The sequence below is a fragment of the Neomonachus schauinslandi genome, chromosome 7 (genome assembly GCF_002201575.2).
Source record: "Neomonachus schauinslandi chromosome 7, ASM220157v2, whole genome shotgun sequence".
In the NCBI taxonomy this organism is placed as follows: domain Eukaryota; kingdom Metazoa; phylum Chordata; class Mammalia; order Carnivora; family Phocidae; genus Neomonachus; species Neomonachus schauinslandi.
The window spans coordinates 36,570,357-36,596,528 of record NC_058409.1 but is presented as its reverse complement, the minus strand read 5'-3'; the positions used below and the strand labels follow the sequence as shown (position 1 = coordinate 36,596,528).

General features: G+C 46.6%; 1 protein-coding gene across 5 annotated transcripts in view; it reads left to right on the top strand.

Annotated features, from left to right (window-relative positions):
* Window positions 1-26,172, top strand: part of PPP2R2B (protein phosphatase 2 regulatory subunit Bbeta) — a 416,527-nt gene that overhangs the window by 358,240 nt on the left and 32,115 nt on the right. For all 5 annotated transcript variants that reach the window (XM_021702176.1, XM_044917125.1, XM_021702179.1 and 2 more), the window contains one exon: window positions 10,687-10,851. In XM_021702176.1, the coding sequence (XP_021557851.1) occupies window positions 10,687-10,851 (165 nt within the window). The remainder of the gene's footprint in view (window positions 1-10,686; window positions 10,852-26,172) is intronic.

The window sequence follows — 26,172 nt, the reverse complement described above, 5'->3', positions numbered from 1 at the left end:
TTAAATTACAAAGTAAGTATACGTAAAGAAAAGTAAATAGTAGGACAAGTGGTCTTGCAGTCTGGTTAAAAAATAAAGTCATGACTTCCACTGCCTGGCATTTGGTATGACACTGGCATTATGGTTGAGAACACAGGCTGTGGAGTCCTAAAAGTCCTAGTAGCTCTGAGAGTCCTAAAGGTCACACTCAGTTCTACCACTTGCTGAGTATATAAGCTTTAACATGGTTCTTAATTTATCCACTCTCTGTTTCATGATCTTTAGAGAGGAGCTTTATCGAAGAGGATTGTGAGAATTTTTTAAAAGATTATATTTTATATATTCATATTTAAAAGATTTATATTTTAATATGTATATGTGGATAAATTTTATATATACAATTGACCCTTGGACAGCATGGGTTTGAACTACATGGGTCCACTTACATGCAGATTTTTTTTCGATAAATGCAATACAGTACTATAAATGTATTTGTCTCTTCCTTATGATATTCTTTTTTTTTTTTAAAGATTTTATTTATTTATTTGACAGAGAGAGACACAGCGAGAGAGGGAGCACAAGTGGGGGGAGTGGGAGAGGGAGAAGCAGGCTTTCTGCCGAGCAGGGAGCCCGATGTGGGGCTCGACCCCAGAACCTTGGGATCATGACCTGAGCCGAAGGCAGACGCTTAACGACTGAGCCACCCAGGCGTCCCTTCCTTATGATATTCTTAATAATGTTTTCTTTTCTCTAGCTAACTTTATTGTAAGAATATAGTGTATCATATATATAGCATACAAAATATGTATTAATCAACTTATGTTATCAGTAAGGTTTCTGGTCAACAGTAAGGTATTAGTCATTAAGACTTAAGGGAGCCAAAAGTTATATGTGGATTTTTAACTGCATGGGGGTCACTGACTCTAGTCCCCACATTGTTCAAGGGTCAACTACATATAAAATATATCCATATATACGTACATACATGTACATATACACACCTAAACATATATGTTTAGGCCAATACTCTGCTAAATGAATGACAAACAGGTTTCAAAACAAGAATGATTATCATGGAAAGGACAAGGAAACTAAAAAAGTTGAAAGTATAGTGGATTCTATTCTGCTGAATTCATTATCTGGGTCATCTTCTCCATTCTAGACTCCTCCTCTGGTTTTGCAGTTGGGTGCTCTTTTCACGATGTTGTTCATTAGTTACCTAGTTACCACATATTTGCAGGGTCTCTGAAGTCCAGGGCCTTGTGTTTAACACCAGATCAGATTGAAGCTTTCCTGGCCTCCTGACACCTTGAATCCTCTCCCTTCCCTCCATAGCCAGTCTGTCCTTGTCTTATGTAACAGGTTCTGTCTTGAAGTGGTCGAACTTTGGCCTTAATGGGTTAACCACTTTAGGACAATAATAACTCATTTCTAGATTAGTGATTTTCTAGGGCAAGAAGCAGCCCTAACTTTTCAAATTAGTTTTCTCTGGTATACTTAGGATCCTTTGAACTCTGTTTTCAGGACCAAGAATGAGTTGACCTGGGCCCTTACCTAGTCCAATATGGGACCAATTAATAGGCTCCTGTCAAGTAAAAGTAAAGATCCAGCCCTCAACAACTGTATACTGAGCACCTAGTTTGTGCCAGGCACTGCACTAAAGCCATGGGGATGCAAAAGTGAAAAGAAATTTTCTGCTTTCAGAATGACATTCATCAAATAATCATACTAATGAGCATGTAATTACAAAAAGAAGCCCTGTAAGGAAAGGAAAAACCGTTGTGTGAATGCTTCTTTTCTGAAATCTGATTCAGATGAGGGAATAAAAGAAGACTTTGCAGAAGAATTGATTATTAAGTTGAGATCTGAAAGAGTATGAGCTAACTTGGCAAAGAGGTGGGAAGAGATTGGTCTAGTATGTACAAAGGGCATGTGGCAGGAGGGAGGATGACAATGTTGAGGGAACTCTAAAAAGGCCACTGTGACTGGAGCCCAGAGAGTGTGGTGGAGCATGGTATGAGCAAGGCTAAAAAGGTCAGCAGAAGCCACATCTTACAATCTGGTCTCTGGGCATGAGACAGAGCATCTCTCTGAGAGAAGACATCTGGACTCACAGTGTGCTTCTTTACTGACCTTGGTCTTAGCAGCCCTGTGCATCAGTTTCATTTGTCAACTGAGCTGAGGCCCTTTTGGTCTTGATTCCCTGATCAGGGAACCATATAACCTCAACTCTTGTCTCTCTGTAGTACCATGGACAGCGGCCTTTTAATTTGATGGGATTCTACTGGGAAGGCTTTGAAGGAAAACTGTGGGGCCTGATACCAGTTCATCTCCCTTGTTGCTGCTCTGGCTTCCATCCACAAATGTACATATCACTCTGAGACTGGCATTTAGTGTAAAAGGAGAGCACTCCAGTGACACCTCCAGTTCACTGGCCCATGTGTGCTGGGGCAGCCTCCTCCTTCCTGTATTAAACGCAGCCCTAGTGGGTTTTGGGGGGCCTGGTGCTTTGCATGTGTGGCTGCTGACCCTCTGTCTTTGCCATACCTAGGGCTTTATGAGACAAGGGATTTTCCCTGCACAGGGAAAGCCAGTTGGACCTCATGTTGTCAAGGGAGAGGGCAAGAATGCAGCTAGGCAGACTTCTTGGGCTTTTTGAGCTTCCTCAGAGCAGTACAGCTTAGTATGTTAGGAATGCTTAGTAGTTAGTAGTAGTTAGCTTAGTAGTTAGACTCAGGAGTCACATTCACTGGATTTGAATCCAGTTTAATCCCCTATAATCTGTGTGACCTTGACAAGTTGCTTAACGTCTCTCTGACCCTCCATTTCCTCATCAGTTAATGGAGATAATAATACCAGGTATCTTGTAAGGTGATTGTGGTATTAAATGAGATCATCATGTCAGTTTCTTAGCCATGTGCTTGGCACAGAGAGGTGGCTTAATAAATCGTAGCTATTATTATCTGTAACATTTCCCCAGCCCCCTATTCTTCTAATCTTGTTGCCTGGATCCCATTCTTTCCTAAGTAAACCACAAGCTAAATGATTTACAGTATCCAGGCCTGGTATCTTGACCTATTATTGACCTACTATGGATTTTCTGCATTTTAAAAAACTATCCCTAGAGAAGGGGGCTAAGTCACAATGAATTAAAGTCCATAAACATTTATTGAACACTTACTATGTGTACTAGAAATGCCAAGATGAATAAAACTCCAACCCTGATAATACGACTCTATAATCTGAAGGGTAGATGAATCAGTCAGAGTTCAGTCAGAGAAGCAAAACTCTGGGGGGAGCAGTGTGTATGTGTGTGTGTGTGTGTGTGTCTGTTTTTCTGTCTACAGAAAGGAGAAGAGGGAGAGGGAGAGAGACTGACTTATTATAATGAATTAGCCTTGTAGTTATGTGGCTGGCCAAGGTAGTCCAGGATCTATAAGGCAATCAGTCAGGAATGGAAAATCACAAGTAGGCTGGAAGAGCATGAGGGTGATTTGAAGCTTGTCCACACATCATGGTCAGGAAGAGAGAACAATTGCAGACCCAGCAGCCTTTTGGAGTCTCTTTCTCAGGGAAGGCCTAAGCTTTCCTTTAAATATCTTCCAACCAATTAATTAAGGCCCACTTAGGATAATCTTCCTTTGATGAACTTAAAGTCAACCTATTGGGGCCTTTAATCACATCTGCAGAATTTCTTACAGCAGATCCCTTATAATAGCACTTGGATTCGTGTTTGATTGAATAAGTGGGAGAAGGGGTGTGTGTGTGTGTGTGAGATACACAACAGCTGCTTCCTCCCTTCTGTCCTCCAACCCTCCTGTTAGCCCACCATAACCAGAAACATCCTACAAAGGGAACACTAAGGATTCAGCCTAACCAAGTTAACATATCACAAAACCAGCAAAGCAAGTATGTGGACGGAGGGAGAGACATGTCACCATACTAGGGAAGATGAGGCTAACAATTTTTGGAGCCTGTATTAAGTACCAGGTATGTTCTACACATCATCTATTGTAGTTTTCTTTTTTTTTAAAGATTTTATTTATTTATTTATTTATTTGACAGAGAGAGAGGGAACACAAGCAGGGGGCAGTGGGAGAGGGAGAAGCAGGCTTCCCGGCCAAGCAGGGAGCCTGATGTGGGGCTCAGTCTCAGGACCCTGGGATCATGACCTGAGCCAAAGGCAGACGCTTAACAACTGAGCCACCCAGGCGCCCCCATCTATTGTAGTTTTCTGCCTCTTTTTATAGATGAGTTGACAAGTTTAAAGGCTTTCAAGATTATGTAATTGGTCACAGACTTGGGGATTAAAATCTCAGTCACTCTTACTCCATACTCCAGTGAAATATACTCTATCTCACCATCTCAAAGTACTCAATTAGTACTAATAATATGGATTAAGTGTTAGATATATTCAGGGTGCTATGGATGCACAGGATAGGGAGAATCATGAAGGAAAGGCTAGAATGCGTCATAAAGTAAGTAACATCTGAATTGACCTTGGAAGGAAATACTGGGTGTTTCCTAATGGTGGAATTCAAGCTCTATGTCACGTGAATAGTAAAGAGTCTGTGGTTATGGGATTTTCAAATGCCCCTCCCCCAAATCATGAAGATCATCTCAGCGCAGTGTCTTTTGTAGCTCAGTACATACTTAGAAGCAGTAACTAATATGGCACCATGCGTCTCTTTGTTGGTCTCACATATAGAGCTTAGCAATCAGCAAACCCTCCATAAATATTTGCACATTGGCTTTTTTTAAGCTGTTAAAGAGGAATATCCCTTAGAGTCCTCTTCAGAGATTGTCAGTGTCTTATCATCAAGTAACACATCCGTTCAGCTAACAAGATCTGGATGCTTTGTAATCAGTACTTAATATCCAAAGATTACATTCAGACTTTGGAAAGAAAAAAAAAAAACAAACAAAAAAAACCCACAAAGCAATTCATGTCCCCTAAAAGGAAATCCAACTCTAATGTGGTTAAGGCTATTCTCCACCTTCAGACTGGCAGGCTGTAACTACAGTGACATGAAAAGCTTCAACTGCTCTTGAACGTGGGTGTCTTTCCCAGGCAAACGTAGACTCCACTCTCCAGCCTGGCCTGCAGATAGGCCTCCTGTTTGGTTCTCCTGCCCTTGATTGGCTTAGGCAGGGCTTAGAAAGGAAATGAAACAAAACAAAAACAAAAAAAAATCTTGTCATTATCAGCAAAATCAGCACTGATAAAGACAGAAGCATGCAAGGACATCAGCTTAAAAAGCCCACAAAACTAATGCAAAGAAAGCTATCTGTGGAAAAATAAATGGTCGGGTTTGGTTTTTGTTTTTGTTTTTGTTGTGAGAGATGGGATTATTCGTCTACTAAAAAGCCATTTAATAACTTTCTCCATGAAATTATTTCATAATCAAAATTCTCAGAGGTTGTGGGAGTAAATAGGACTATGCCCATTCAAAGGTGAAAAAATGGAAACCCAGAGAGAGAAAATGACTTTCCCATGTTCTGCGAGCAAAACAGACTTGGAATTAAAATTGAATCCCAATCTCCTGACCCAGTTTTGTTACAATCATGATACTTATCACAGTATCATCTTGAACTTTACCCATGGTGATAAGGCTCCTGGTTTCTCACCTCTCTCATAGATGGTTCTAACACTAGGAAATGACTTTTTTATGTTTCTTGTTTAAAAATAAGTATTTATTGTGGAGATTATTAGAATCACCTATAATCTCACCGATTAACTTTGGTTGTATATACAGGGGGTTACATCAAAATTTTAATATCATGCTAGCTAATTCAACTACAAAGGCTGAGAAAAACAAACAAATAATAAAAAGGAAAAAATCTTAAGTATTTATCCAGAAAGCCTTCTCCTATTCAGTCTAGGACATACACACACCTGTCCATTCACACACGTACCATTTCTCTTTCTTTTCCTTGCTTTCTTTTTCTGCTTAGCAGTTATTACAGTCTAGTATAATATATATTATATTTATCTGCCTTGCTTTGTGACCATGTGCCCTGCTAGGATATAGGCTCCACAGATCAGGGGGATTTTTGGTCTATTTTGGTCATGGCTGTATCCCCTATACCCAGAAAAGTACTAGCAGGTTCTTTGTAAACATTTGTAGATTTTCATGAAGGAATGAATGAATGAGCGAGTGGTAAAGGTAAGTTACCCTTTATAAACTAGAGTTACTAAAGGGTAACTTACATGCTGACCTTCCATCTAATCCCTGTAAGATACTAACCACATTTCCTTCCATTCTGTATTCTCTCTCTCTCTGTCTCTCTCTAATTTTTTTACATGACTCTGGTCAGACTGTGTATATATTTTGTATCTAACTTCTCTTACCTAATTTTATACATATATATTATATATATAATATATATTTTACATAAATATAAAATATCTTGTCTTTTTCTGTCCTGAAATACTACTTGATTAAAAGAAAATGTTGAAATGATAACTGATAATTGAAAATTCATAGACCCACCCAGATAGAACTATTACATTTAGTATCTTGCCTTTTAGCTCATCATTTTCAGAGTGTAAGTTTTAAATGACTATGATCATGCTATAGATACAATGTTTCATGGCTTTTAACAGACTTGGAATTACATTGCAAAAACAATTTAGTGAGGTAGATCAAAATTTTAATTGTTTCCCTATTTCTGTATATACAGTTTATTGTCAGTCTCTTTCTTTTATCGTGTTGCAGTAGACTTTTTTTGTTGTTGTTGGTAGAAAGCTTTTTCCAAACTGGTGATGAAGGAAATGACTTTTGAATGGCCCCCGTGCTACCCCTTAGCGTCCTGCCATTACCCTCTCCATTCCCTCACCCCACTGGTGATGTAATTTATGACTCTGGCTTCTTATTTGTTTGAAGCCAACCCCTTAAGGGGTGACCTCCCAGTGTCTTCAATTATTATTTTAAATGATGCCTTAGGCCCTGCCTGGCACAGTGATGCCCTCACCTTCCCTCCTTCTGCCTTCCAAGCATGGAGCTCAGCTGCCAAACTAGCTGTGCCCCCTCCTGTCCTCAGAGCTGCCTCCAGAGTCCCGACAGAGAAGCAGATTAACCCCTTTTGTTAGCAGAGGTAATTTGTCTGGGCTCAGCATTAATAAGGAATGCCATAAGCAGTTGGGGTCAGGAAGAACAGATCTGTCAAGCCCCAGGGTTAATTTAATAGCAATCTGTTGGCTCTATGCCTTGGATATTAGCCGTGAATCCAGTGCTGTGTTTTGCTTTTGCCATTTAGTTCTTTGGGACAACAGGGAAATAATTTGAATAGAGAGCTCTAAAGCATAGGGAAGAGAAAATTGACTGTCAAAATGCGTCATTCTGTTTTCAAGATAATACAGGAAGCCACGCACTGCTTATCTCTTTTCTCTTTCCCTCCCAACCTGAAGGGCAAAACCACATACGCTGAAGGTGTGCATCTCCTTTTAGAACAGAGTAAGAGGAAAGGCCTGGGTTTCTGGATGATGCAGATATGAAATACCCTGTCCCATCATCCCTATCAGCCACTGAATTTTTGGTAACTAGTCCCCGCCCACATGTTTTTAGAACTCAGCAAATCCTCCATCAGTGAACAGTTCAAGAAATCCCATATGTTTCTGTCCCAGTCTGTCGTTCAAAAAAAGAAAAAAATAATTATCACATCATAGGACACAGGAATCCCGAGTCAGATGCTGTGTCCAAATTCTGATTCTGAAAAATGTGGCCACCAAAGTGGTCAGTGAATTAGAATAACACAGGCTGCCCTCTGGGATTAGCCAGAGGGAGTTTCAAGAGAGCCAGAATTACTGTGGTGGGAATGGCTATTTCTGGAAGGGCCCTTCCTCAGGGGAGGGAGAGTAGCCTGTGGTCAAGAACCCAGGCTCTGAAGTCAGACGGACTGGGTTTGAATCCCAGCTCCACCCCCTGCTAGTCCTGTGACCTTGGTTACTTCACCTCAGCTACTGCTTCTTCCACTGGAGAACAGACCTGTTAATAGTACTGACCTCATAAGGCTGAGAAGAAGGTCACATGAGACAGTGCATGGCATTCGGTAAACATTCACTGTTGGTTATTATCCTCTTGCTGTCCTTGTCATTGCAGTTATTAAAGAGAGGATTCGAGTCATCCCTGAACCCCGTAGAGTCAGACATTCTAGTCCAAAGGGTGATGCTTGGGGATGAGGGATGATGGGGAGGCTTAGAAGTCCAGCTTGAGTGGAAGGGAGGAAGCGAGGGAGGGCAGGAAGGAGGGAGCATGGATCCAGAGGAAGCAGCCCTCAGCAGAGTCCATGAGCACATCCCCGTGATGCCGTTCTGGATGCTGGGGGATGTTCCTTCCTGCTTTCATAGATCTCTTTAAGCACTTCATTTTCACACGTTCTGACTTTGGGGCTTTATTTTTAGGTAAGAAAGAAATAACAGTAGACGCGGCACCTCCCCCTCCCACACAGCAAAGATCCCTTCCAGTTAAGCTTGTTTTTAGAGCTCTGCTGGTAGAGGTTGAGAAAGCTGACACCAGATTTTCTTGCCCTATTTTTAGGAAAAGAGAAACATGCTCCCTGGCACAGTAGGCTATGGAGGTTCTTTCCGGAGGGCGATGAGATCTGACAGCAACTACACACTAAGCTCTGCTCACCCCATCCCGCGCCATGGCCACCAAGCCCAGGGCAGGGGCAGGGGGCAGGGGACAGGAAAGAACATCGGAGATGCAGCCTGGGGCCTCCTGGGGGGCACAGCCTCCCACTGCCCAGAGGGTGGTGCTAACTGCACTCATATTTATAACTCTGGCAGCAGTTGAGTTGAAAGGTAGTATTTTGTGAATCCAGGGGACCCACATGCTCTGGAGACCCAAGTAATATTTGCATCTGGGTTGAGTGGGGGAAATTGTAGTAAAATGTAGTGTTAGTTGAGTCTCAAACTAATTTTAGAAAGCCTCGACGGGGCTTGTAAGAGATAATTGAAGGGGAAAGAGGCACAACCAAGTACGGAGCCATTACTGGGCCAGATTGCATGCTGGAACACAGGTGATGTGCGGGAACGGATATGTCGGCGCTGCTGTGATTAAAAATACAAGCGCGTTTACTTGTACCTCAGGTGTACTGATCAAGAGGGGACTGTGCTACTGACTTTATGAAAAGCAGAAACGGTTCTCCTCCATCCCAGCCTAATAGCAGTCTGTGTCACGTTACTTCTTGTTGAATCAATGCGCTGTTTCCCAAAACAGGATAGACCAGCTCCTGGCACAGACATAAACATTTTTATTTTAATTGATACGCATTTATTTCACGTATAGTATTTAAAATGTAACTAGCTCCTTAAACTCATGACTTTATGAATACTGGCTTACAGCTTAGACAAGGCTAAGGAAACAAAGGGAGTCGATAGAAGCCGATCGGAAGGACACATGGTAAGCAGATACCAGCTGGTGATGTCCGCATGGGGCGCGGTCACAAAGGTGGCTCGAGAGTGGTGGAGTCTAGGAAAAGTGGGAATCGCTTTGGTCAGCTTTCCCATGTGACAGTGTCCATGTCACGAGGCCCGTTCCTTTGCAGGAAGTTTCAGGTCCTCAGACAGCACCTCAGCCTCAGCCAGGTGCCCCCCCCAACCTGCACGCAGGTCCCCCGAGCTCCGGGGTGGCACAGACCCATTCCCTCCCACATGCCAGACGTCCTCCTGAAGGTCCTTGTGCTCACTGGGGCACCTCCATAATTCAAAGGCCCAGTGTTTCATTTCAATATACAAGGATGTGGTTTTGAAAAATAGAGTTATAATAATTCTTGACCAGGAAGGAAAATACTGAGAAAGAAAAAAACAGATGATAAAACAAAGGTATATTCCGTGGGAGGCTGAAACTGCCGCCATACGCTGGAGGGCTTTTTTTTTTTTTCAGGTGCTTAAACTCCCAGCCAAGCTCTAAGGCAAATCACAGCTTATGGAGGCTTGAGGTCCTGTGTATCTTCGGTGAGAGAAATTTTGGATAATTACTCAAGAGCGCAAGTTTTGCACCTGGGAGGAAATCCTGGTGCCGCCCCTCTAGCCATGGGACACGGGCCAGGCCCCCCTCTCCACCCCTGACAAACGGGGATAAGGAAAGGACTGGCTCTAGAGCTGTTCTAAGGATTAACTGAACTATAAAGTACACTATCTGCTTGGCACAGCCATGGGCCTATTGTCCGTGCTCACTAAATAGTAGAAGCAGCCACCACTATTCTCACCGGTGTGTTATTAAAGAAGATCGCAGGGATTTCATGGGAGAGGATTCCCAGTCTACCCTGGATATCATTTATCAGCCCAGGAGTCTGGGGAAAGATGCAGGTAAACTGAATCATTTAGCTGGAATGGGGCTAGCTTCTTCACCACTGTTGTCCAGTGAGAAATAAAGTCTTTGCAGCTCAGCACATTCTAGTATGATAGCAAGGGCAGATAACTCTGGGTCGATGGGACATGTTCTCCGTGTTGTGGAGGACAAAATGCTCCTAAGGGGCCAGGAGGCCTGAGTTCTAACAATGCCTCGGAGCCCTGGGCATCCCTGAGCCTCCGCCGCCAAGACCAGTAAGCCCCGCCTGTGTGCTCACGGGGTTACTCTGAGGATCCCCCGAGTGTGGTAAATGCTCACAGGTTACACTAGTTCCAGGCAGTACTGCTGCTCATCACCCCTGGGGTCCTGCGCGCTCGTGCCGGTCCCGTCCTTGACCCGCCTGTGCCAGATATCGTCGACATTAAGCCGGCCAACATGGAGGAGCTCACGGAGGTGATCACAGCGGCCGAGTTCCACCCGCATCACTGCAACAGCTTCGTGTACAGCAGCAGCAAAGGGACGATCCGGCTGTGCGACATGAGGGCGTCGGCCTTGTGTGACAGGCACAGCAAATGTGAGTAGCCAGCCGCGCACCGTGGATGGGGTGCCCGCGGCGGGCGGGCCCCGGGCCCCAGACCTGCGGGAGGGGGAGGGGAGAGCCTAGAGGACTCGGGGGCCCCTCCCCATTTGACATGCCCTGGCAGCCAAGTTCAGGTGTTGGCTGGACTCAGGAGTCCGCTCCACATCTGGTGTTTTGGTACGCATGAACCTTCGAGTTCCATTCCACGAATGTCTGCTTAAGGCTGTGGAATCCAGAGGTGAATGAGACGCGAGCCGGGTCACCACACCTTGTGACCCAATGCAAAGTATGTTTTAACATCACCCTGGCTACTGTGGGGAGAATGAGCCTGAGGAGTTCCCTGAAGGGAGACCAGTTTGGGGATCACAGTGATGAGCATCAGGGGGTAAGGGGGATGAGCGTGGCCTGGACAGGGGTGCTGCCATGCAGGTGGAGAGGGGCTGGTGGCTTCTGGACAGATCTTGGCGGTTAACAGGGCCTCCTGGACCGTGTGAGAGGCTGAGAGTATGCAGGCAATCACGAATGGCAGCTGGGGATGGTGACTAGGTTAATCATACTCTACTGCATACTTAAAAGTTGCTATGAGAGTAGATCTTAAAAGTTCTCTTTGCCAGAAAAAGAATTTGTAACTCTCTGCGGTGATGAATGTTAACTAGGCTTACTGGTGATTATTTTGCGATGTAAATATACATCAAATCATTATGTCGTATACCTGAAACTAATATAAGTGTCATGTTTCGATTATGTATCAGTTAAAAAAAAAAACCTGCGGGAAGGGGTTAGCGCCTTCCTGGAGAGGGTATGGCTTTGGGAACCAGCACTCTGGAAGTCCCAGTGGCCCTAGTGGGCACCAGGGAAAAGCTTCAGAGTAAGGGGATGGTTTAGATAAGGAGCAGCCAGACTCAGGCCATGGTCATGCTGATTTTCAAGGCATTGATTGAGAGAAGTAGCTCCCAACTAGTGGGGACTGAATGATTAGAAGCCAAAGGCTGTAAGACCCCTGTGAGCAAGTGAAGCCTGCTGGCACCGACAGTGAGTGCTGTGGTGGACCGGATGGGCCTGGAACTTTCTAGAAAAGAAACTGCTCCCAGAGAAGAAGTGCCTGAAGGCAGTGATAATCCATGTCTAGTGTCAGGCTAAGTAACATGCAGCTACCAAGATGTTTAGGAGGGGCCAGAGCTCTTTTTATCCCCCATCACCTTCTGCTCGGTGCTTTTTAGCCCATACAGTTGGCTGTGGAGACCCAGAAATTAAGACTTTGTCTCCCATAGTCTGTTTCCAATTTCAATCCCTGTCTGACATGACTGATAGGATGACTGTGTCGGTGTATGGCCAGGAAAGGGGTGAATGTCTGCGTCATTTTGATCATTTTTGCTTGCTCTTTCGGCATGAAAAGTATCGCACAAGGGAGCTGGTGTGTAGAGTGTGGTGGTGTGTAGACAGACTGTGGGTTCTGGAGCCGCGCAGACCCAGGTCAGGGCCAGGCTTCACCCCTTCTCAGCTGCCTGACTTCATCCAACTATCCCTAACCTTTCTGAGCCTGTTTTCTCATGTGCAAAATGGGTGAAACAGTAACTTCCATTGCATGAGTTTGTCATGGGGCCTAGGTGAAAGAACTATTAACAATTGTGTATTCTATGCTTATAGCAGATTTCAATTCAGATTATCTACACTTCACATGCTCAGTAGCCACATGTGGCTCATAGCTATCATATCAGTACCAATTTAGGACATTTCCATCATGGCAGGAAGTTCTATTGGAGAGTGCCTATCTAGACTTTTAGCTCTTTGGACCTATTCTGTCTTGTTCATAGCTGTTTCCCCATCACCTAAACCAGGGCCCGGCACTTGATAGATGATTAATAAACATTTGCTCCTGTGGGTGTTGGCACTGATCTTTGAACAGTACTTAACTTACATAAGCCAGCAAGAGGAAACATGTTCAAGGCAGAAGGATCAGCATGTGCAAAGGCGCTGAGGCACGAAAGATCATAACGCATGCCAAACTGCAGGGTGAGTGATAAGGCTGGTACGTAGGGAATGACTTGGAGAAGGAAGTGAGTTGAAGCTCAGGAGGGATGCCGGAGCCCGATCATATGGCCATCATGAAGAAATGGAATGTTTTCTCGAAGTCGGTGAACAGCCACTGACGTAACCAGGGGAGTGATGTGATCAGGATTTCTCCCCGTCAGAGGTTGGGTTCTAAGTGGGAGAAAAAAGAGACAAGGAAACAAGTTAGGAAGATATTCTAATGTAGACAGGGGTTTCTAACAGCAGCAGTATTGAATTTGGGGCACATAGTTCTTAGGGGAAGGGTGCGGTCCTATGTACTGTAGGATGTTTAGTGGCATCCCTGGACTCTCCCCACTGGTTGTAAGTGGCCAAAGCAAGCTGGGACAACCAAAACTATCTCCTGATGTGCAATACTGCGGGTTGGGGAGGAGAAAATTTCTCCTGGTTGAGAACTACATATCTAGACTAAAATTCCTTGTTAGTCCTTCAGCATGATTTTCTTGTATCTGTGATGTGTCTTTTACTATTGAGAACTCTGAGGGGTCCATTGCAAAGGGAAGTCATCTCCTACATTGGATGCATTTAAAATTTGGTTCATGACCTAAGATGTACCCAGGGAACATTTCAGGAACGGTGTGTAAGGCAGTGTGTTAACACCCAAATGAGTGGTAGAGATGGGTTTGGGAGGTTCAGGGGAGGGTGGGACATTTGGGATAGACATCACGGGGAAAGCAGAGGCTGAGTAGTCCTGTTGAACACACGTAGGATCTGGTTAGGTGGGAAAGAGGTGGGGGAGGTTGTGTTCTGGGCATTGCACACAGAATGGGCAAAAGCCTGAAGCTAGGAAGTTACATAGAACCTTCAAAGAATCAGGCTTGGGGAAACAAATATCAAAGAAAGAGGTGAAAGAGGGATGATGGTTCGTATCAAGTTGGTCCTTGAAGATCAAAGTCAAACGTGTATGCCTTCATGTATTCATTCATTCATTCATGCATTTGTTCGTTCATTCATTGAGTACCGACTCCATACTCAGAGTCTGGCTCCTGTGGCAGCCAATACTTCTTAAGCTTTCCCCCCGAGTACATACAGCGCACAGGTCGGGCCGGGAGCCTGGCTGCAGCGGAAGAAGGGCATCCAGCAGCAGTCCAACCTTGCCCGTGGGCCCTGAGTGGCCCCGCCCACCCACACAGACAGAACAGCAGAGGCCAGAGATCCTGGGCGAAGTGCCAACCAACCACAGATTTTCTTTGAAGTCTTATTTTTCTATCCTGAAATTTCACGTGAATTTGCATTGTACTCCCATAAAATGTCTATTTTAGGTTTAATAATTACATTTCTACCCCATTCCCAGATTTCAAGCAAAATTGATGTTCCCAAAAGATTCAGTGTATATCCCATGGTTTTCTGTACTGCCTGGTGCATCCCCATATCTTCAGATATGTACGTGTGGCCCAGTTTGAGAAACACAGTCCCTAGTATGTGGAGAGTGATTTGAGATCATTTGGCTGAAGAACAGAAAGATAGAATTTATGTTTTATGGAAGATGAACACGGTGGTGGTGGAAGAAAGGAGAGTTAGAACATTTTGCTTTCATCTCAGTACAAAGGAAATTCATAGCCTACGTAAGGATGTGGCTATGGAGATCAGAAGGAAGAGAAGTGGAAAAGGAACATTTGTTAAAAAATAACCATGGGTGACGACGTAAGCAGTATCAGAGGTTGGCATTCGTCGCACATGGATACTAGTTGTTCATTGTCCTTCCCCTCTAGACCACAAACCCTCTGAGGATAAGAACTAAATCTGTTTACTCACATCACATTGCCAACTCCTGGCACATAAGTAGGTACTCAGTAAATACTTCTTCAATAAATGCATTAATGCCTGAGGGTTGACATAAATGGTGTGTGGAACAGGGACTGGTGAGAAGCCACACTGGGGCAGAGTAGAGGGTTGGGATTCAGTGGGGGACACGCTCTGTGTGGGGTGACATGAGCTACCTCAGGGGGCAGGCCTCTCTGGTGAGTGAAGGCAGAACCGGCCGGTAGGGCCGCTGACCCACAGTGGATGCGGGAGATGGCAGGAGGGGCCCCAGTGTCCTCACAGCCCAGTGTGGCTGACACGAGCCTGGGCTCTGGAGTCAGACCCGGATATTGAGGAATAAACTCACTGCGAGGTTTGATGACCCCTGAACCCTGAAGGGTGGGAAAAGGACAAGGCCTTAGAAACTCCCAGAGCTATGAATGTTTCAAGCAGAAGCTTTGGAATCAGAGCTCCACTCCGACATTCAATTACTATGTGACCTCAGGCAAGTTATTTAATCCTTCTGAGCCCCACATTCCTCATTTGAAAGTAGAAAGCATGAGGACAGCCTCATCAGGCTGCTTGTTCACGAGAAGTAAATGTCATCATGTGTGTAAGAACGTGGCGTCTGCTGGGCATGCAGGAGGCAGTAAGGGGCACAGACGACCTGACTCCCCCGTTCCAGGCCTGCAGCTGGGCCACAGTGCTAAAGCCTCAAACCTTTTTCCAGATATATGAAGCCCTGTTAGTCATTTGTTTAAGTAGTTTTTGTTGAGCACATACTATATACACCAGGTATTTTACCAGACTGGAGACACAATGGTGAGTGACACCATGCCTGGTTTCCTCCCTCTTAGAGCTTCCTGTCTTTGTTAGTGAGGGTTCTGCAGACAAACAGAACCAATAGGAGGTAGATAATAGGTAGGTAGTAGGTAGGTAGGTAGGTAGGTAGGTAGGTAGGTAGGTAGGTAGATAGATAGATAGATAGATAGATAGATAGATAGATAAGATAGGTAGATAGATATCTCGTATATACGTATACATGCATGCGTATGAGAGATTTATCAGAAATATTTGGCTTATGGGGGCGGGGGGCGCCTGGGTGGCTCAGTCGGTTAAGCGTCTGCCTTCGGCTCAGGTCATGATCCCAGGGTCCTGGGATCAAGCCCCGCACGGGCTCCCTGCTCAGCGGGGAGTCTGCTTCTCCCTCTCCCACCCCCTCCCCCCGCTTGTGTTTCCTCTCTCGCTGTGTCTCTCTCTGTCAAATAAGTAAATAAAAATCTTTAAAAAAATAAAAAGAAGTATTTGGCTTATGGAATTACAGAGGTCCACAAGTCCCAAGATCCACAGTGGTACAGCAGGAGACCCACAAGAACCAGTGGTATATTTCCAGTCCAAGTCCACAGACCCAGGAAAGCTGATGGTATAGTTTTAGTTCAAAGACCAGCAGGCCCATGACCCAAGAAGAACCAGTGCTTTCAGTTCAAGTGCGAAGCCAGGAAGAAATGAATGCCCCAGGTCAAAGGAGTCAGGCAGAAGAATTCCCTCTTATTTGGAGAGGGTCGTCAGCCTTTTGTTCTGTTCAGACCTTCAACTGATTGGATGAGACCCACCCACATTAGGGAGGACAATCTGCTTTACCCGGTCTATCAATTTAAATGTTAAAGCCATCCAAAAACACTTTCACAGAAACACCTAGAATAATGCTTGACCAAATATCTGGGGCACCCCAGGGCCCAGTCAGGCTGATACATAAAATTAACCTTCACACAAAGGAAGAAAGATCCATTCATCAGGGAATGACAAACAGATAGGACAATGCAACTGTCAAAAGTAGTATGAAAGAGAGGCCCATGGTGCGAGGGGGGCATGAGACAAGGAGCCTACACCCCAGGCCGTAACCTCCGAGCTGTGACCTGACCCCTGAGAAGTTCCCTGTGAGAGAACAGGGAAGAGTTATCGGGCCCATAGAAGCAGGAGGCTTGCTCAGCCACACACCCAGGGTCCCCCAGGGACTGCTACTCCCTGCAGCCTGGGCCACCCAGCCCTAGAGAGGCAGAGCCTGGGGACAGTCCCCAGAGCGGCCCGGGAGCTAGCTAGCGGCTTGTGGGCCTCTGCCGCAGCCCTGCCTCCCCACACTCCACCCCAGCACTGACAACAGCAGGGCTCCGAGCTGCCTAGCCGCCAGCCTCCTGATCTAATGAAGAAGCGAACAGAATTCATTTTCCTGACTCGTCCGAAGTGCCGACCTTCTCCAGTGCACTCCCCGTCTTTGTTCGGCTGCGGCAGCCGCGGCGGCCCTGGCTCCTGCTGGCCGGGAAAACAAGCTGTGTCTGACCTCTCGCCTGACATTTCATATTGATTTTCTCCATCCTCTTCAGACGCCAGCCTCCAGCCGACGACGGCTCAGCCAAGGTGTGTGAACGGAACTGAGACAGTTCATCAGAGTTCAGAATGAAAAGCAACATTGGCTTTCGGAGATGAGCTCTGAGAAGGAGAGTATTTAATAACCATCGGCGTTTAATCAAAATGCCGAGGAGATCCGTGTGATCAGAGCTGCATATATTAATTTCCATATGGCCCTCACTCTACATACTCAGCAGGGGTTGGAAGGGATGATTCGCTCCCAGACTCTGTTTTTTTCCTAGCCCTTCTGGCGGTAGTGACAAGCGGTTGCATTTGTAGTTTGAGATTTTAATGCCTGAAACAATAGGGTGTGGACGGCAGTACCAGTCGGCTGGGCTGAACCATGCTTTTCCTTCTCAATGCATGACTGTTGGCAGGTGAACGGACAAACTGGCCAGGTGGGACGAATGACAACCTAGGAAATGAAAGAGAAATGACATCTGAACTCCTTCTCAGTACACTGCATGAATCTGGTCCCTGCCCACCTCTCCGACCTCAGCTCCCCACAGTCTGGCCACACGGGCCTGCTTCCTGCACCTCTAACACACCCAGGCCTTTCCTGCCTTGGGACCTTTGCACAGGCTATGCCTCTGTCTAGAATGCTCTCACGGCATGTTCCCACTTGTCTGGACTGTTCTCATTTTTTTAGGTCTCTGGGAAAATCTCACCTCCTCAGAGAGGACTTTCCTTTTTACCTCATTTGTACTCTATGTATATCTCATCGCCCTGTTTTATTTCTTTAGTTTTTCATAGCATTCATCTCTAGATGTTTGCTTTTCCTTTTCTGTCCCCCCAACTAGAATGTAATCTGCATGAGGGCAGGGACTGTATCTTACCAGCCTTCGAATTACCAATACTTGGTGTGTAGTGCTGGCTTCAATAGGGCTTCACTGACCATCTGTGGCAGAAAGGCAGGCAGAATGGAAGAGACAGGTGAAAGAGGGTAGATTCGTTTACTAGAGTTCCTGTAGCAAAGTACCACAAACTGGGTGGCTTAAACCCCCAAACCTAATTATCTCTAGTTCTGGCATCAGAAGTCCTATATCAGAGCATTAACAGAGTTTACTGCCTTTTTTTTTTTTTTTAAGATTTTATTTATTTGAGAGAGAGAGAGAGAACACAAGCTGGGGAAGAGGCAGAGGAAGAGAAAAACAGACTCCCTGCTGAGCAGGGAGCCCGACAGGGGACTCGATCCCAGGATCCTGGGATCATGACCTGAGCTGAAGGCAGACTCCTAACGACTGAGCCACCCAGGCGCCCCTAGAGTTCGCTTCATCTGAGTGCTGTGCAGAAAGGATCTATTCTAGGCCCTGGCTTACTGATGACTGTCTTCTCCCTGTGTCCTCACATCATTTTTGCTTGGCACGTGTCTGTCTAAAACTCCCCTTCTGCTAAGGATACCAGTAGTATTGGATTAGGGTCCACCCTAGTGATGTTATTTAATTACCTTTTCAAAGGCCCTGTGCCCAAATACAGTTACATTCTGACATACTGGGAGTTAGGGCTTCAACATAAGAATTCAGGCAGCGAGGGACACAATTGAGCCCCTAACAGAAGACATGAACATAATCGGGAGTACGGGCAGTGGTAGGTGTGGATCCCAGGCTCAGTTGCTGTGATGGAGAAAAGAGGCAGGTGAAATCCTCAAATGGAAATGGTGAAGGGGGGGTGGGGTCCTGAAAGACACTAGAGATTGAACTTGCCAACAACCTGTGGATGTGGTTCAAGATGGAGCAAGTGGGCGGTGATTAGGATCAACGTGAAGGCGGGCCACAGGTACAGACCCACCAGGAATGCAGCAACGTGAGGAGAGTAGGGGTAGACAGAGGCTGGAAGGCAGGGATGAGGTCAGAATCCCGAGATGCAGGCACCTTGCTGTCTTCCACATCCCCCCAGGGCTGTATTTGTACTTCTCTGATTTGACGTCCGTGGATAACAGGAGAGCCCCGCAGGGATGCCTTCACTGCAGAATGGAAACAGAGGGCTCCCTCCACATGCACCCTCGAACAGCACCTGTCTTAGGTACTGGGATGCGCGGGGCCTTGCACAGCCCAGCAGGATGTTCCTTGTCTTCATCCATTTAAGCTGCTGTGTTAGAACACAGACTGGGGGGCTGGAACACCCCACATTTATGTCTCTCAGTTCTGGAGGCTGCAAGTCCAAGATCAAGGCCCCAGCAGATTCAGTGTCTGGTGGGGACCTACCTCCTGGTTCAGAGACAGCTGTCACCGTGCTGTGTCCTCACATGGTGGGAGGGGTGAGGGAACTCTCTGGGACTCTGTTTTATAAAGGCACTGTTCCCATGCGTGAGGATGGGAACTCGAGACCTAGTCACCTCCCCAAGGCCCCACTTACATACCATCGCACTGGGGAGGAGGATTCAACATGTGAATTTGGCACGGGGGACACAAACATTCAGTCTGTAGCTTTCCCTGTGAGCACGGGCCAGAACGGTGTTGCTTTGTTTCATGCTTTCTTCCAGACTACACTGACAGTAGCGCGTGAGCTCCGAGACAGCGCCGGCGTCAGGGAGGGAAGTCAGTCTGGTGTCCACTGTTAGTCTGCGCCCAGGGCCTAGAACGGGTGACTTAACCTCTCTGTGCCGCCATTTCCTTGTCTATAAAACAGGACCGGGGGAATGCATGCCTTCTAGGATGCTAGTGAGGCTGACAGGAGAGAGCACCGTGAAGCCTTAGAACAGCGCCCAGCCCACGTGAGCCCCATGTCAGATGCGGTTGGGATGCTGGTGCTTTCCTGCTTCCCTTCCACGCGTGTCTTTTAAGAGTGGGAAAAGGAACAGTGGCAGCAACAGCCGTCGATGGAGTAATGTCAGGGGCCACTACCTCAGCTGACTTCTAGAACATGTTACAACGTCCAGGAAGTAAGCCAAGGTGCGGGCTCACTCAGACCCCCTGACAGCCTTGTGAGGTGCATACCATCATGAGTCACATTTTACAGATGACCAAGAGGGGAGGTGATACTCTGATGGCCACCAAGTGTTCTTCTTGTGACAGAACACCAAACGCTCCCCAGAGACAGAGCTAGGGTTTGAGCCAGACCTGTATCCCTTAACCAGGACACCAGCAATCACTTACTCAGCGACGATTTATTCAACACTTAGTCACTCCTCTCTTGAAGGAGCTCATATGCCAGTGGGGGGCGGGGGGCGGGGAGGGGCAGGAAACATGCCAGTGTACAAATGAACACGTTCATTTCACCCAGTGACAAAAACTGTAGGATTAAACAGGATTAAGGAGTAGCTGGGTGGAGGTATTTGCATACGGTGTTGGGGCAAAGCCTTTAAACTGAGACTTGAATTGTCAGAAGCAGACAAACAGAGATAACATCGAAGTATGAAGGCCCTCACAGGTGAACAACCTTGTGTGTTGGAAGAACAGAAGAAATAACAATGGTTGGAGGCTGGTGGGCCGAGCCGCGGAGCAGAGGATGAGGCAGAAAAGGCAGGTGGAGGCCAGAGGAGGTTGTCTGGTAGACCAGGAGGAACAGCTCGATTCTGTTTAAAGTGAGGTGGAAGCCAGTAGACGGTTCCAAGCAGAGAAGTGTCTAGTACTCTGTTTATAGCCATAAAAGAGTTCTCAAAGAAAAGGGGGTGGCAAGCCTGGAAGCAGAGAGACCAGTTAGCAGGCTCTCACCTCAGCCTAAACAAAAAATGACAGTGACTCTGACCAGGGTGGGGGCACACAAGGAGTGGTAAGTGGACAGACAGATACAGAATCTCCTGAGGAGGCAGAACTCAGAGGAGCCGCTGAGAGGCTGGCATGGAGAGCTTTAGAAAGAGATGAGCCTGGGGTGCCTGGGTGGGTCAGTCGTTAAGCATCTGCCTTCAGCTCAGGTCATGATCCCAGGGTCCTGGGATCGAGCCCCGCATCGGGCTCCCTGCTCAGCGGGAGGCCTGCTTCTCCCTCTCCCACTCCCCCTGCTTGTGTTCCCTCTCTCCTGTCTCTCTCTCTGTCAAATAAATAAATAAAATCTTAAAAAAAAAAAAAAAGAAAGAAAGAGGTGAGCCTAAAATAACTCATAGGTCTTGGTCTGGAGCAACAGAGGGCATGGTGGTGATGTACAGAGAGACTGAGGAGATTGAGGCAGGAATGGGTTGATGTGGAAAGACCAAGCATTGTCTTTGGGATGTGCCAGATTGAGGTGTCTCTGACCCCCCGTGTAGGGAAGTCTGCAACACGTGGACACGTGAGTGTGGACGTCAGGAGAGAGGTGTGGGCTGAAGAGAGAATTTAGGAGTCATGAGCTGCTAGGATATTTAAAGCCCTGGGATGGGGTGAAGTGGCTTAGGGGAGAGGGTGTCAGTGGGGAGGAGCGGACAGTCCAGGAAAGAGGCCTAGGGCAGATAAGCATTCACCAGTGGGGCGGCGGAGGGCGGGGAGGCGGTCTTTGACAGGAGGCTGAGTATGAGCCGCCTGAGAAGTAAGAGGAAAACGGGGGCTGGGGAAGAGAGAGGGGTGGGGAGCAGTGGTGTGTAAGCCAAGAGAGGAGAGAAGGCCAGGGTGAGGGGCCAGGGCTGTTGTGGGCAGCAGGGACGGAGGACTCTGCAGCACCAGGCCCCTTCCCGGGTGCACCAGTGAGTCTGCTGCATAGAGTCATTCTCTTTCAGCCACCAGGCCCTTCTGCACTGGCAGCTCAAGATGTGACCCCTGACACTCCCTCATCCAGGGGAGACCAAGGCAGGCTGCCTGGATAGGGACAGTCAGCACCAACCCTCAGTGTGCTTACATCTACGGTCATGGGGCTTGTGTGAAGATGATCTGACTTTTTCATGTCGTTGGGGAAAAGATAGAAACACCTGAGGCCATCAAGTCTGAGATGTTTTAGTGAATAGTGGAGTCATTGGGAAAACAGCCTGGTTCTATTGCAGACGGGGTACAGTTTGATGCCCAGCCTAACAATCCAAATCAGAAATTCCGTTTTCGTCCCGAAGTGTGTGTAGTAGAGGGGGATGGCTCTTCTGTATTTGATGTAAGCCTCACAACAACCCATGAAGATTGGTTCTGGTAACTCCTGTTTACAGATGAGGCACAGAGAGGTGAAGACACTTGCCCCGAATCACAATGAAGGAGCCAACATTTGAACCCAGGTCTGTCTGCTTCCAAAAGAAGAATTGATTCTTTTCCTGGCTCTTTGGCAGCTAACAAAGGAGCATGACCTTCTGCTAACATCCAGAAAGATTATTTCATGGGGCTCCATTTCATATAAACCCCATCGGCTGGATCCCCCAGCCCAGTGGTTTCCAATTGCAGAACTAACTCTGCCCTTGCAGAGAACATGAAATCCACTGTATCGTACTTCACCCTCATCTACAAACTTAATTGCCAAGTCCTACTTCTCTAGACCACTAGATCCCTTAATAAAGCTGCGGTTCATTCCCCAGGTCTCTGATGGAATGTGCCCGAGGACATCAGCGACAATACAGCTGCGATGAATCTTAAAACCTCTGAGGTTTGACACAGCTTCCAAAAGGGGTTCAGTATTGATCAGGGACGTAATTAACAGTGTTTATTTTAGGGGAGGTGAGGTGAAAAAGACAAGGCCCTTTATTAAAATGCTTTTGCCTGATGACAGGATTACAAACACACAGACCCCCCTCCCCACCCTGGGGAAAAGCCAGAGACTTGCTACAAGGAGTAGAATTCACTAAAACCAGCCCTCCCCCCACCCCAACCCAGTGTCTACCCCATTCAAGCTTAGCAGCCATTAACAGCTGAGCAGCCAAGACCCAAGCCACAGAGTGAAAGTAGAATCCCTTCCCCCTTTCCCCATCCTCATTTCCATTTTTGATTAATTTAACCAGTTCTGTCAATTAGTCATCCTGGAGACTCCAGTTGAGTGCATTTTCCTAAGAACTAGAAGGCTTATTAATTTTGGAGGCAAGTGTCATTCATTAGAGGTTGACCCCTTCCCAGGCCCCACTCTCTCCCTCACTAGGGGCCTCAGATGACAAGGCCGAGGAACTACATCTGGCTCAGGCACGTGGCTGCAGCCCCAGAGACACAGGACGGGAAAGGCTGACCATGACATTGGAAGTGGTGCGGTCTGCTTTGGGCTTAGGACATCTCAAAGCCAACTTGCCTGTCATCCTCATCTATGACAAGCCATCTCTGGCAAAGCAGTCACAGGCACTGGGTGAGCATCCTGACTTTGAGGTTCAAGAGAACCTTAGTCAAGGGAATACCTGGAGGAAATTGTCCCCCGGGAGAGGCATTGGCCTGGGCAGGATAGGTCTTAGAGTAGCCTGTCCCTTCCTGCCACAGGTGACGTCAGAAAGTTCACCTCTTCCTCTGTGTATTAGTTTCCTCTGGCTGCTGTAACAAGTTATCACAAAGTTCATGACTAAAAGCAACAAATGTATCATCTAATGGTTCTGTAGGTCAAAAGTCTGGCATGGGTCCCTCGGGCTAAAATCAAGGTGTTGGCAGAGCTGTGTTCTTCTGGAGTCTCTAAGGGAGAATCCCTGTCTTTGTTTTTGAACTTCTAAGAGGCTACACCCATTTCTTGGCTTCTGGCCCCTTTATCTGAAAGCCAGTGACGGTGGGACAAGTCCTTAGCCCGCACATCACTCTGACTCTGCTCTTCTGCCTTCCTCTTCCGCTTGTAAGGACTTTGGTGAGTGCGTTGCACCTGCCCAGGTAATCCAGATTAATCTTAGTTTAAGGTCAGCTGATGAGCAACCTTAATTCCATTTACAATCTTAACTCCCCTTTGCTGTGAAAGGTGAAATATTCACGAGTTCTGGGGATTAGGACATGGACATCCTTCCGGAGTCACGACTCTGCCTACCATCATCTTCACATTTCACCAAATAGGACTCAGTGCCCTCCATCTGACCACCTGATACTATTGGTAGAAATTCTGTTTCCATTGCCGTCTCTCCGGCTAAGTGGTTCCTCCCTTATGGCTGAAGCTCGTTATTTGTCCCTTTTGCCCTTAGCCCTAGTGAAGGTGCTAACCAAATTCCCGTAGAACAGCTCTAGTCATGCAGTTTGATAAATTTGCACCTGAGCCTTCTCTTTTTATAAATGAAAAGGCTCACACTAAAGAGTGGCTGCCCCCAGCTGTATTCACTCATTTCTAGCTTTGGGAATGCATCGACATTTGTAGGTAGGCAAAATAAAGGGGAGAGGAGTCTGTGAAATGATGACGATCAACCTACTATCCATTTATTTGACAAATACTGATTGTTGCTACTATGTGCCAGGCTTTGTTCTAGGCACTAGGAAAATGATGCCTCCTGCCCCCGTGGCACCCTATCCAAGTAGTAGGATGGACGGACAACACACAGGCAAATTAGATAATGTGAGATTTGGTAAAAAGTGTTTCTGGAGAAGAAGCCACAGCAAATGCAGAGGTTCTGAATCTGGACTGTGCTTGCCAGGTTGAGGGGCAGACGAAGACCAGTTTGTCTGTCTGTAGTGTGGTGAAGGGAGCAGCAGGAAGGGAATTGGGAGGAGCAGGCTGGTAGCCCAGGTCACAAAAGACTCCAGTGGGAACTCATTAGAGGTCACTAGGGGATCACTAGCATTCAGGGGTCACCCCACACGACCCCCAGGCCTCACTCCCAGGGTATTCTATGCAAAGGCCTTAGGAGTCAGGCAACGTGGTAGCCCTGTCGGCAAAGATAAGGCATTTGGCATTTATTTTATGTGGGAAGAGAAAATCTAGGAGGGCTTGTGCAAAAGAGTACCATGCATACTCGGGGTGCCTGGGTGGCTCAGTCGGTTAAGCGTCTGCCTTTGGCTCAGGTCATGATCTCAGGGTCCTGGGATCGAGCCCCGCATAGGGCTTCCTGCTCAGCGAGGAGTCTGCTTCTCCCTCTGCCCCTCCCTCGTGCTCACTCGCTTGCTACGTCACTCTCTCTCTCTCAAATAAATAGATAAAATCTTTTAAAAAAGGGAGGCGGGGACGCTGCATAGACTTGTAAATATATCACTCAGGATATGTAAAGAATGAAATGTGAGGAAGAAAAGTGGATGCTGAGAAGAGTTAGAAAGGCATCAAACGGTCCAGGCAAGAGAGAATAGCGGCTTAGATCTAAACTGGCCTCATGTGGGCTGTGCTTTGAGTGTAAAGTGAACAGGACTTGTTTGAAACCTAGATATGGAAGGTGAGGTAAAGGGAAGAATCCAGAATGATGCCCAGCATTTTGGCCTAAGCATGTGCCCAAATGGAGGAGAGTGAATGAGCTGGCGTAGACTAGTGGAAAGACCATTTGGGAAAGAGACTCACAAATTCTGGGGACATAAGATTCATATAAAAAAAAGGCATAAACTATTATATTGATACCTTTTATTGTTTAGCATTTTACCATTTACAGAGCACCTTCTATTTGTTATCTTATTGATCTTCACAAAACCCTATGGGTTCAGAGTATTTCCTCCTTTTTGCAGCTTAAGGAAATGAAAACTCAGAAAAGTTAAATCTAATACATCGACAAAGATCGTGGGTTTATCACGGGTTTATTTCTTCCTATAATGAATACGGCCACCTTCCGTATTTGCCCAGCACTGGGGGATAGGGAAGGGAATGGGGAATCTCTCACGTGTGTAATTGACCCATGTTTAAGTATATCGGCTAATTCGAGCCCCCTGTGCTGTTCCCATAATTCTATTTTGACAGCTCTGTAGGTGGCATCCATAACTGAGTTGTGAGATCTGCTGTCCACTCACGCAGCTTCCAGCCCCATCAGTGCAGGTCCCTTTATCTGCTGAATTACTCTGAGCACCTGCTGGCCTCCCATCGTCCTCAAGCACAGCCCAGAGGCAGCGGAGGGCAGGGGAAGGCTCACCCCCACCAAGCTTAGAATGATACTTGCTTCTATCTTCTCTCACATCTTTAACCTGAACATAAAGTTTTAAATAGGATTTATCTTATGGATGGGCATCCTTAATCCTGGGGTCGGCTCATTCATCCTGAAATTTGGTATCATTTCAAAATCCCCATAATGTCATGAAATTGTCATTGAAAAGTTTACATATGAGAAAATGGGATCAGCCAGCTTAGGAAAAAAAAGATGGTGAGATCAAACAAAGCAAGGAACTGACCGGTCAATAAATGTGAGTCAGGCATTGT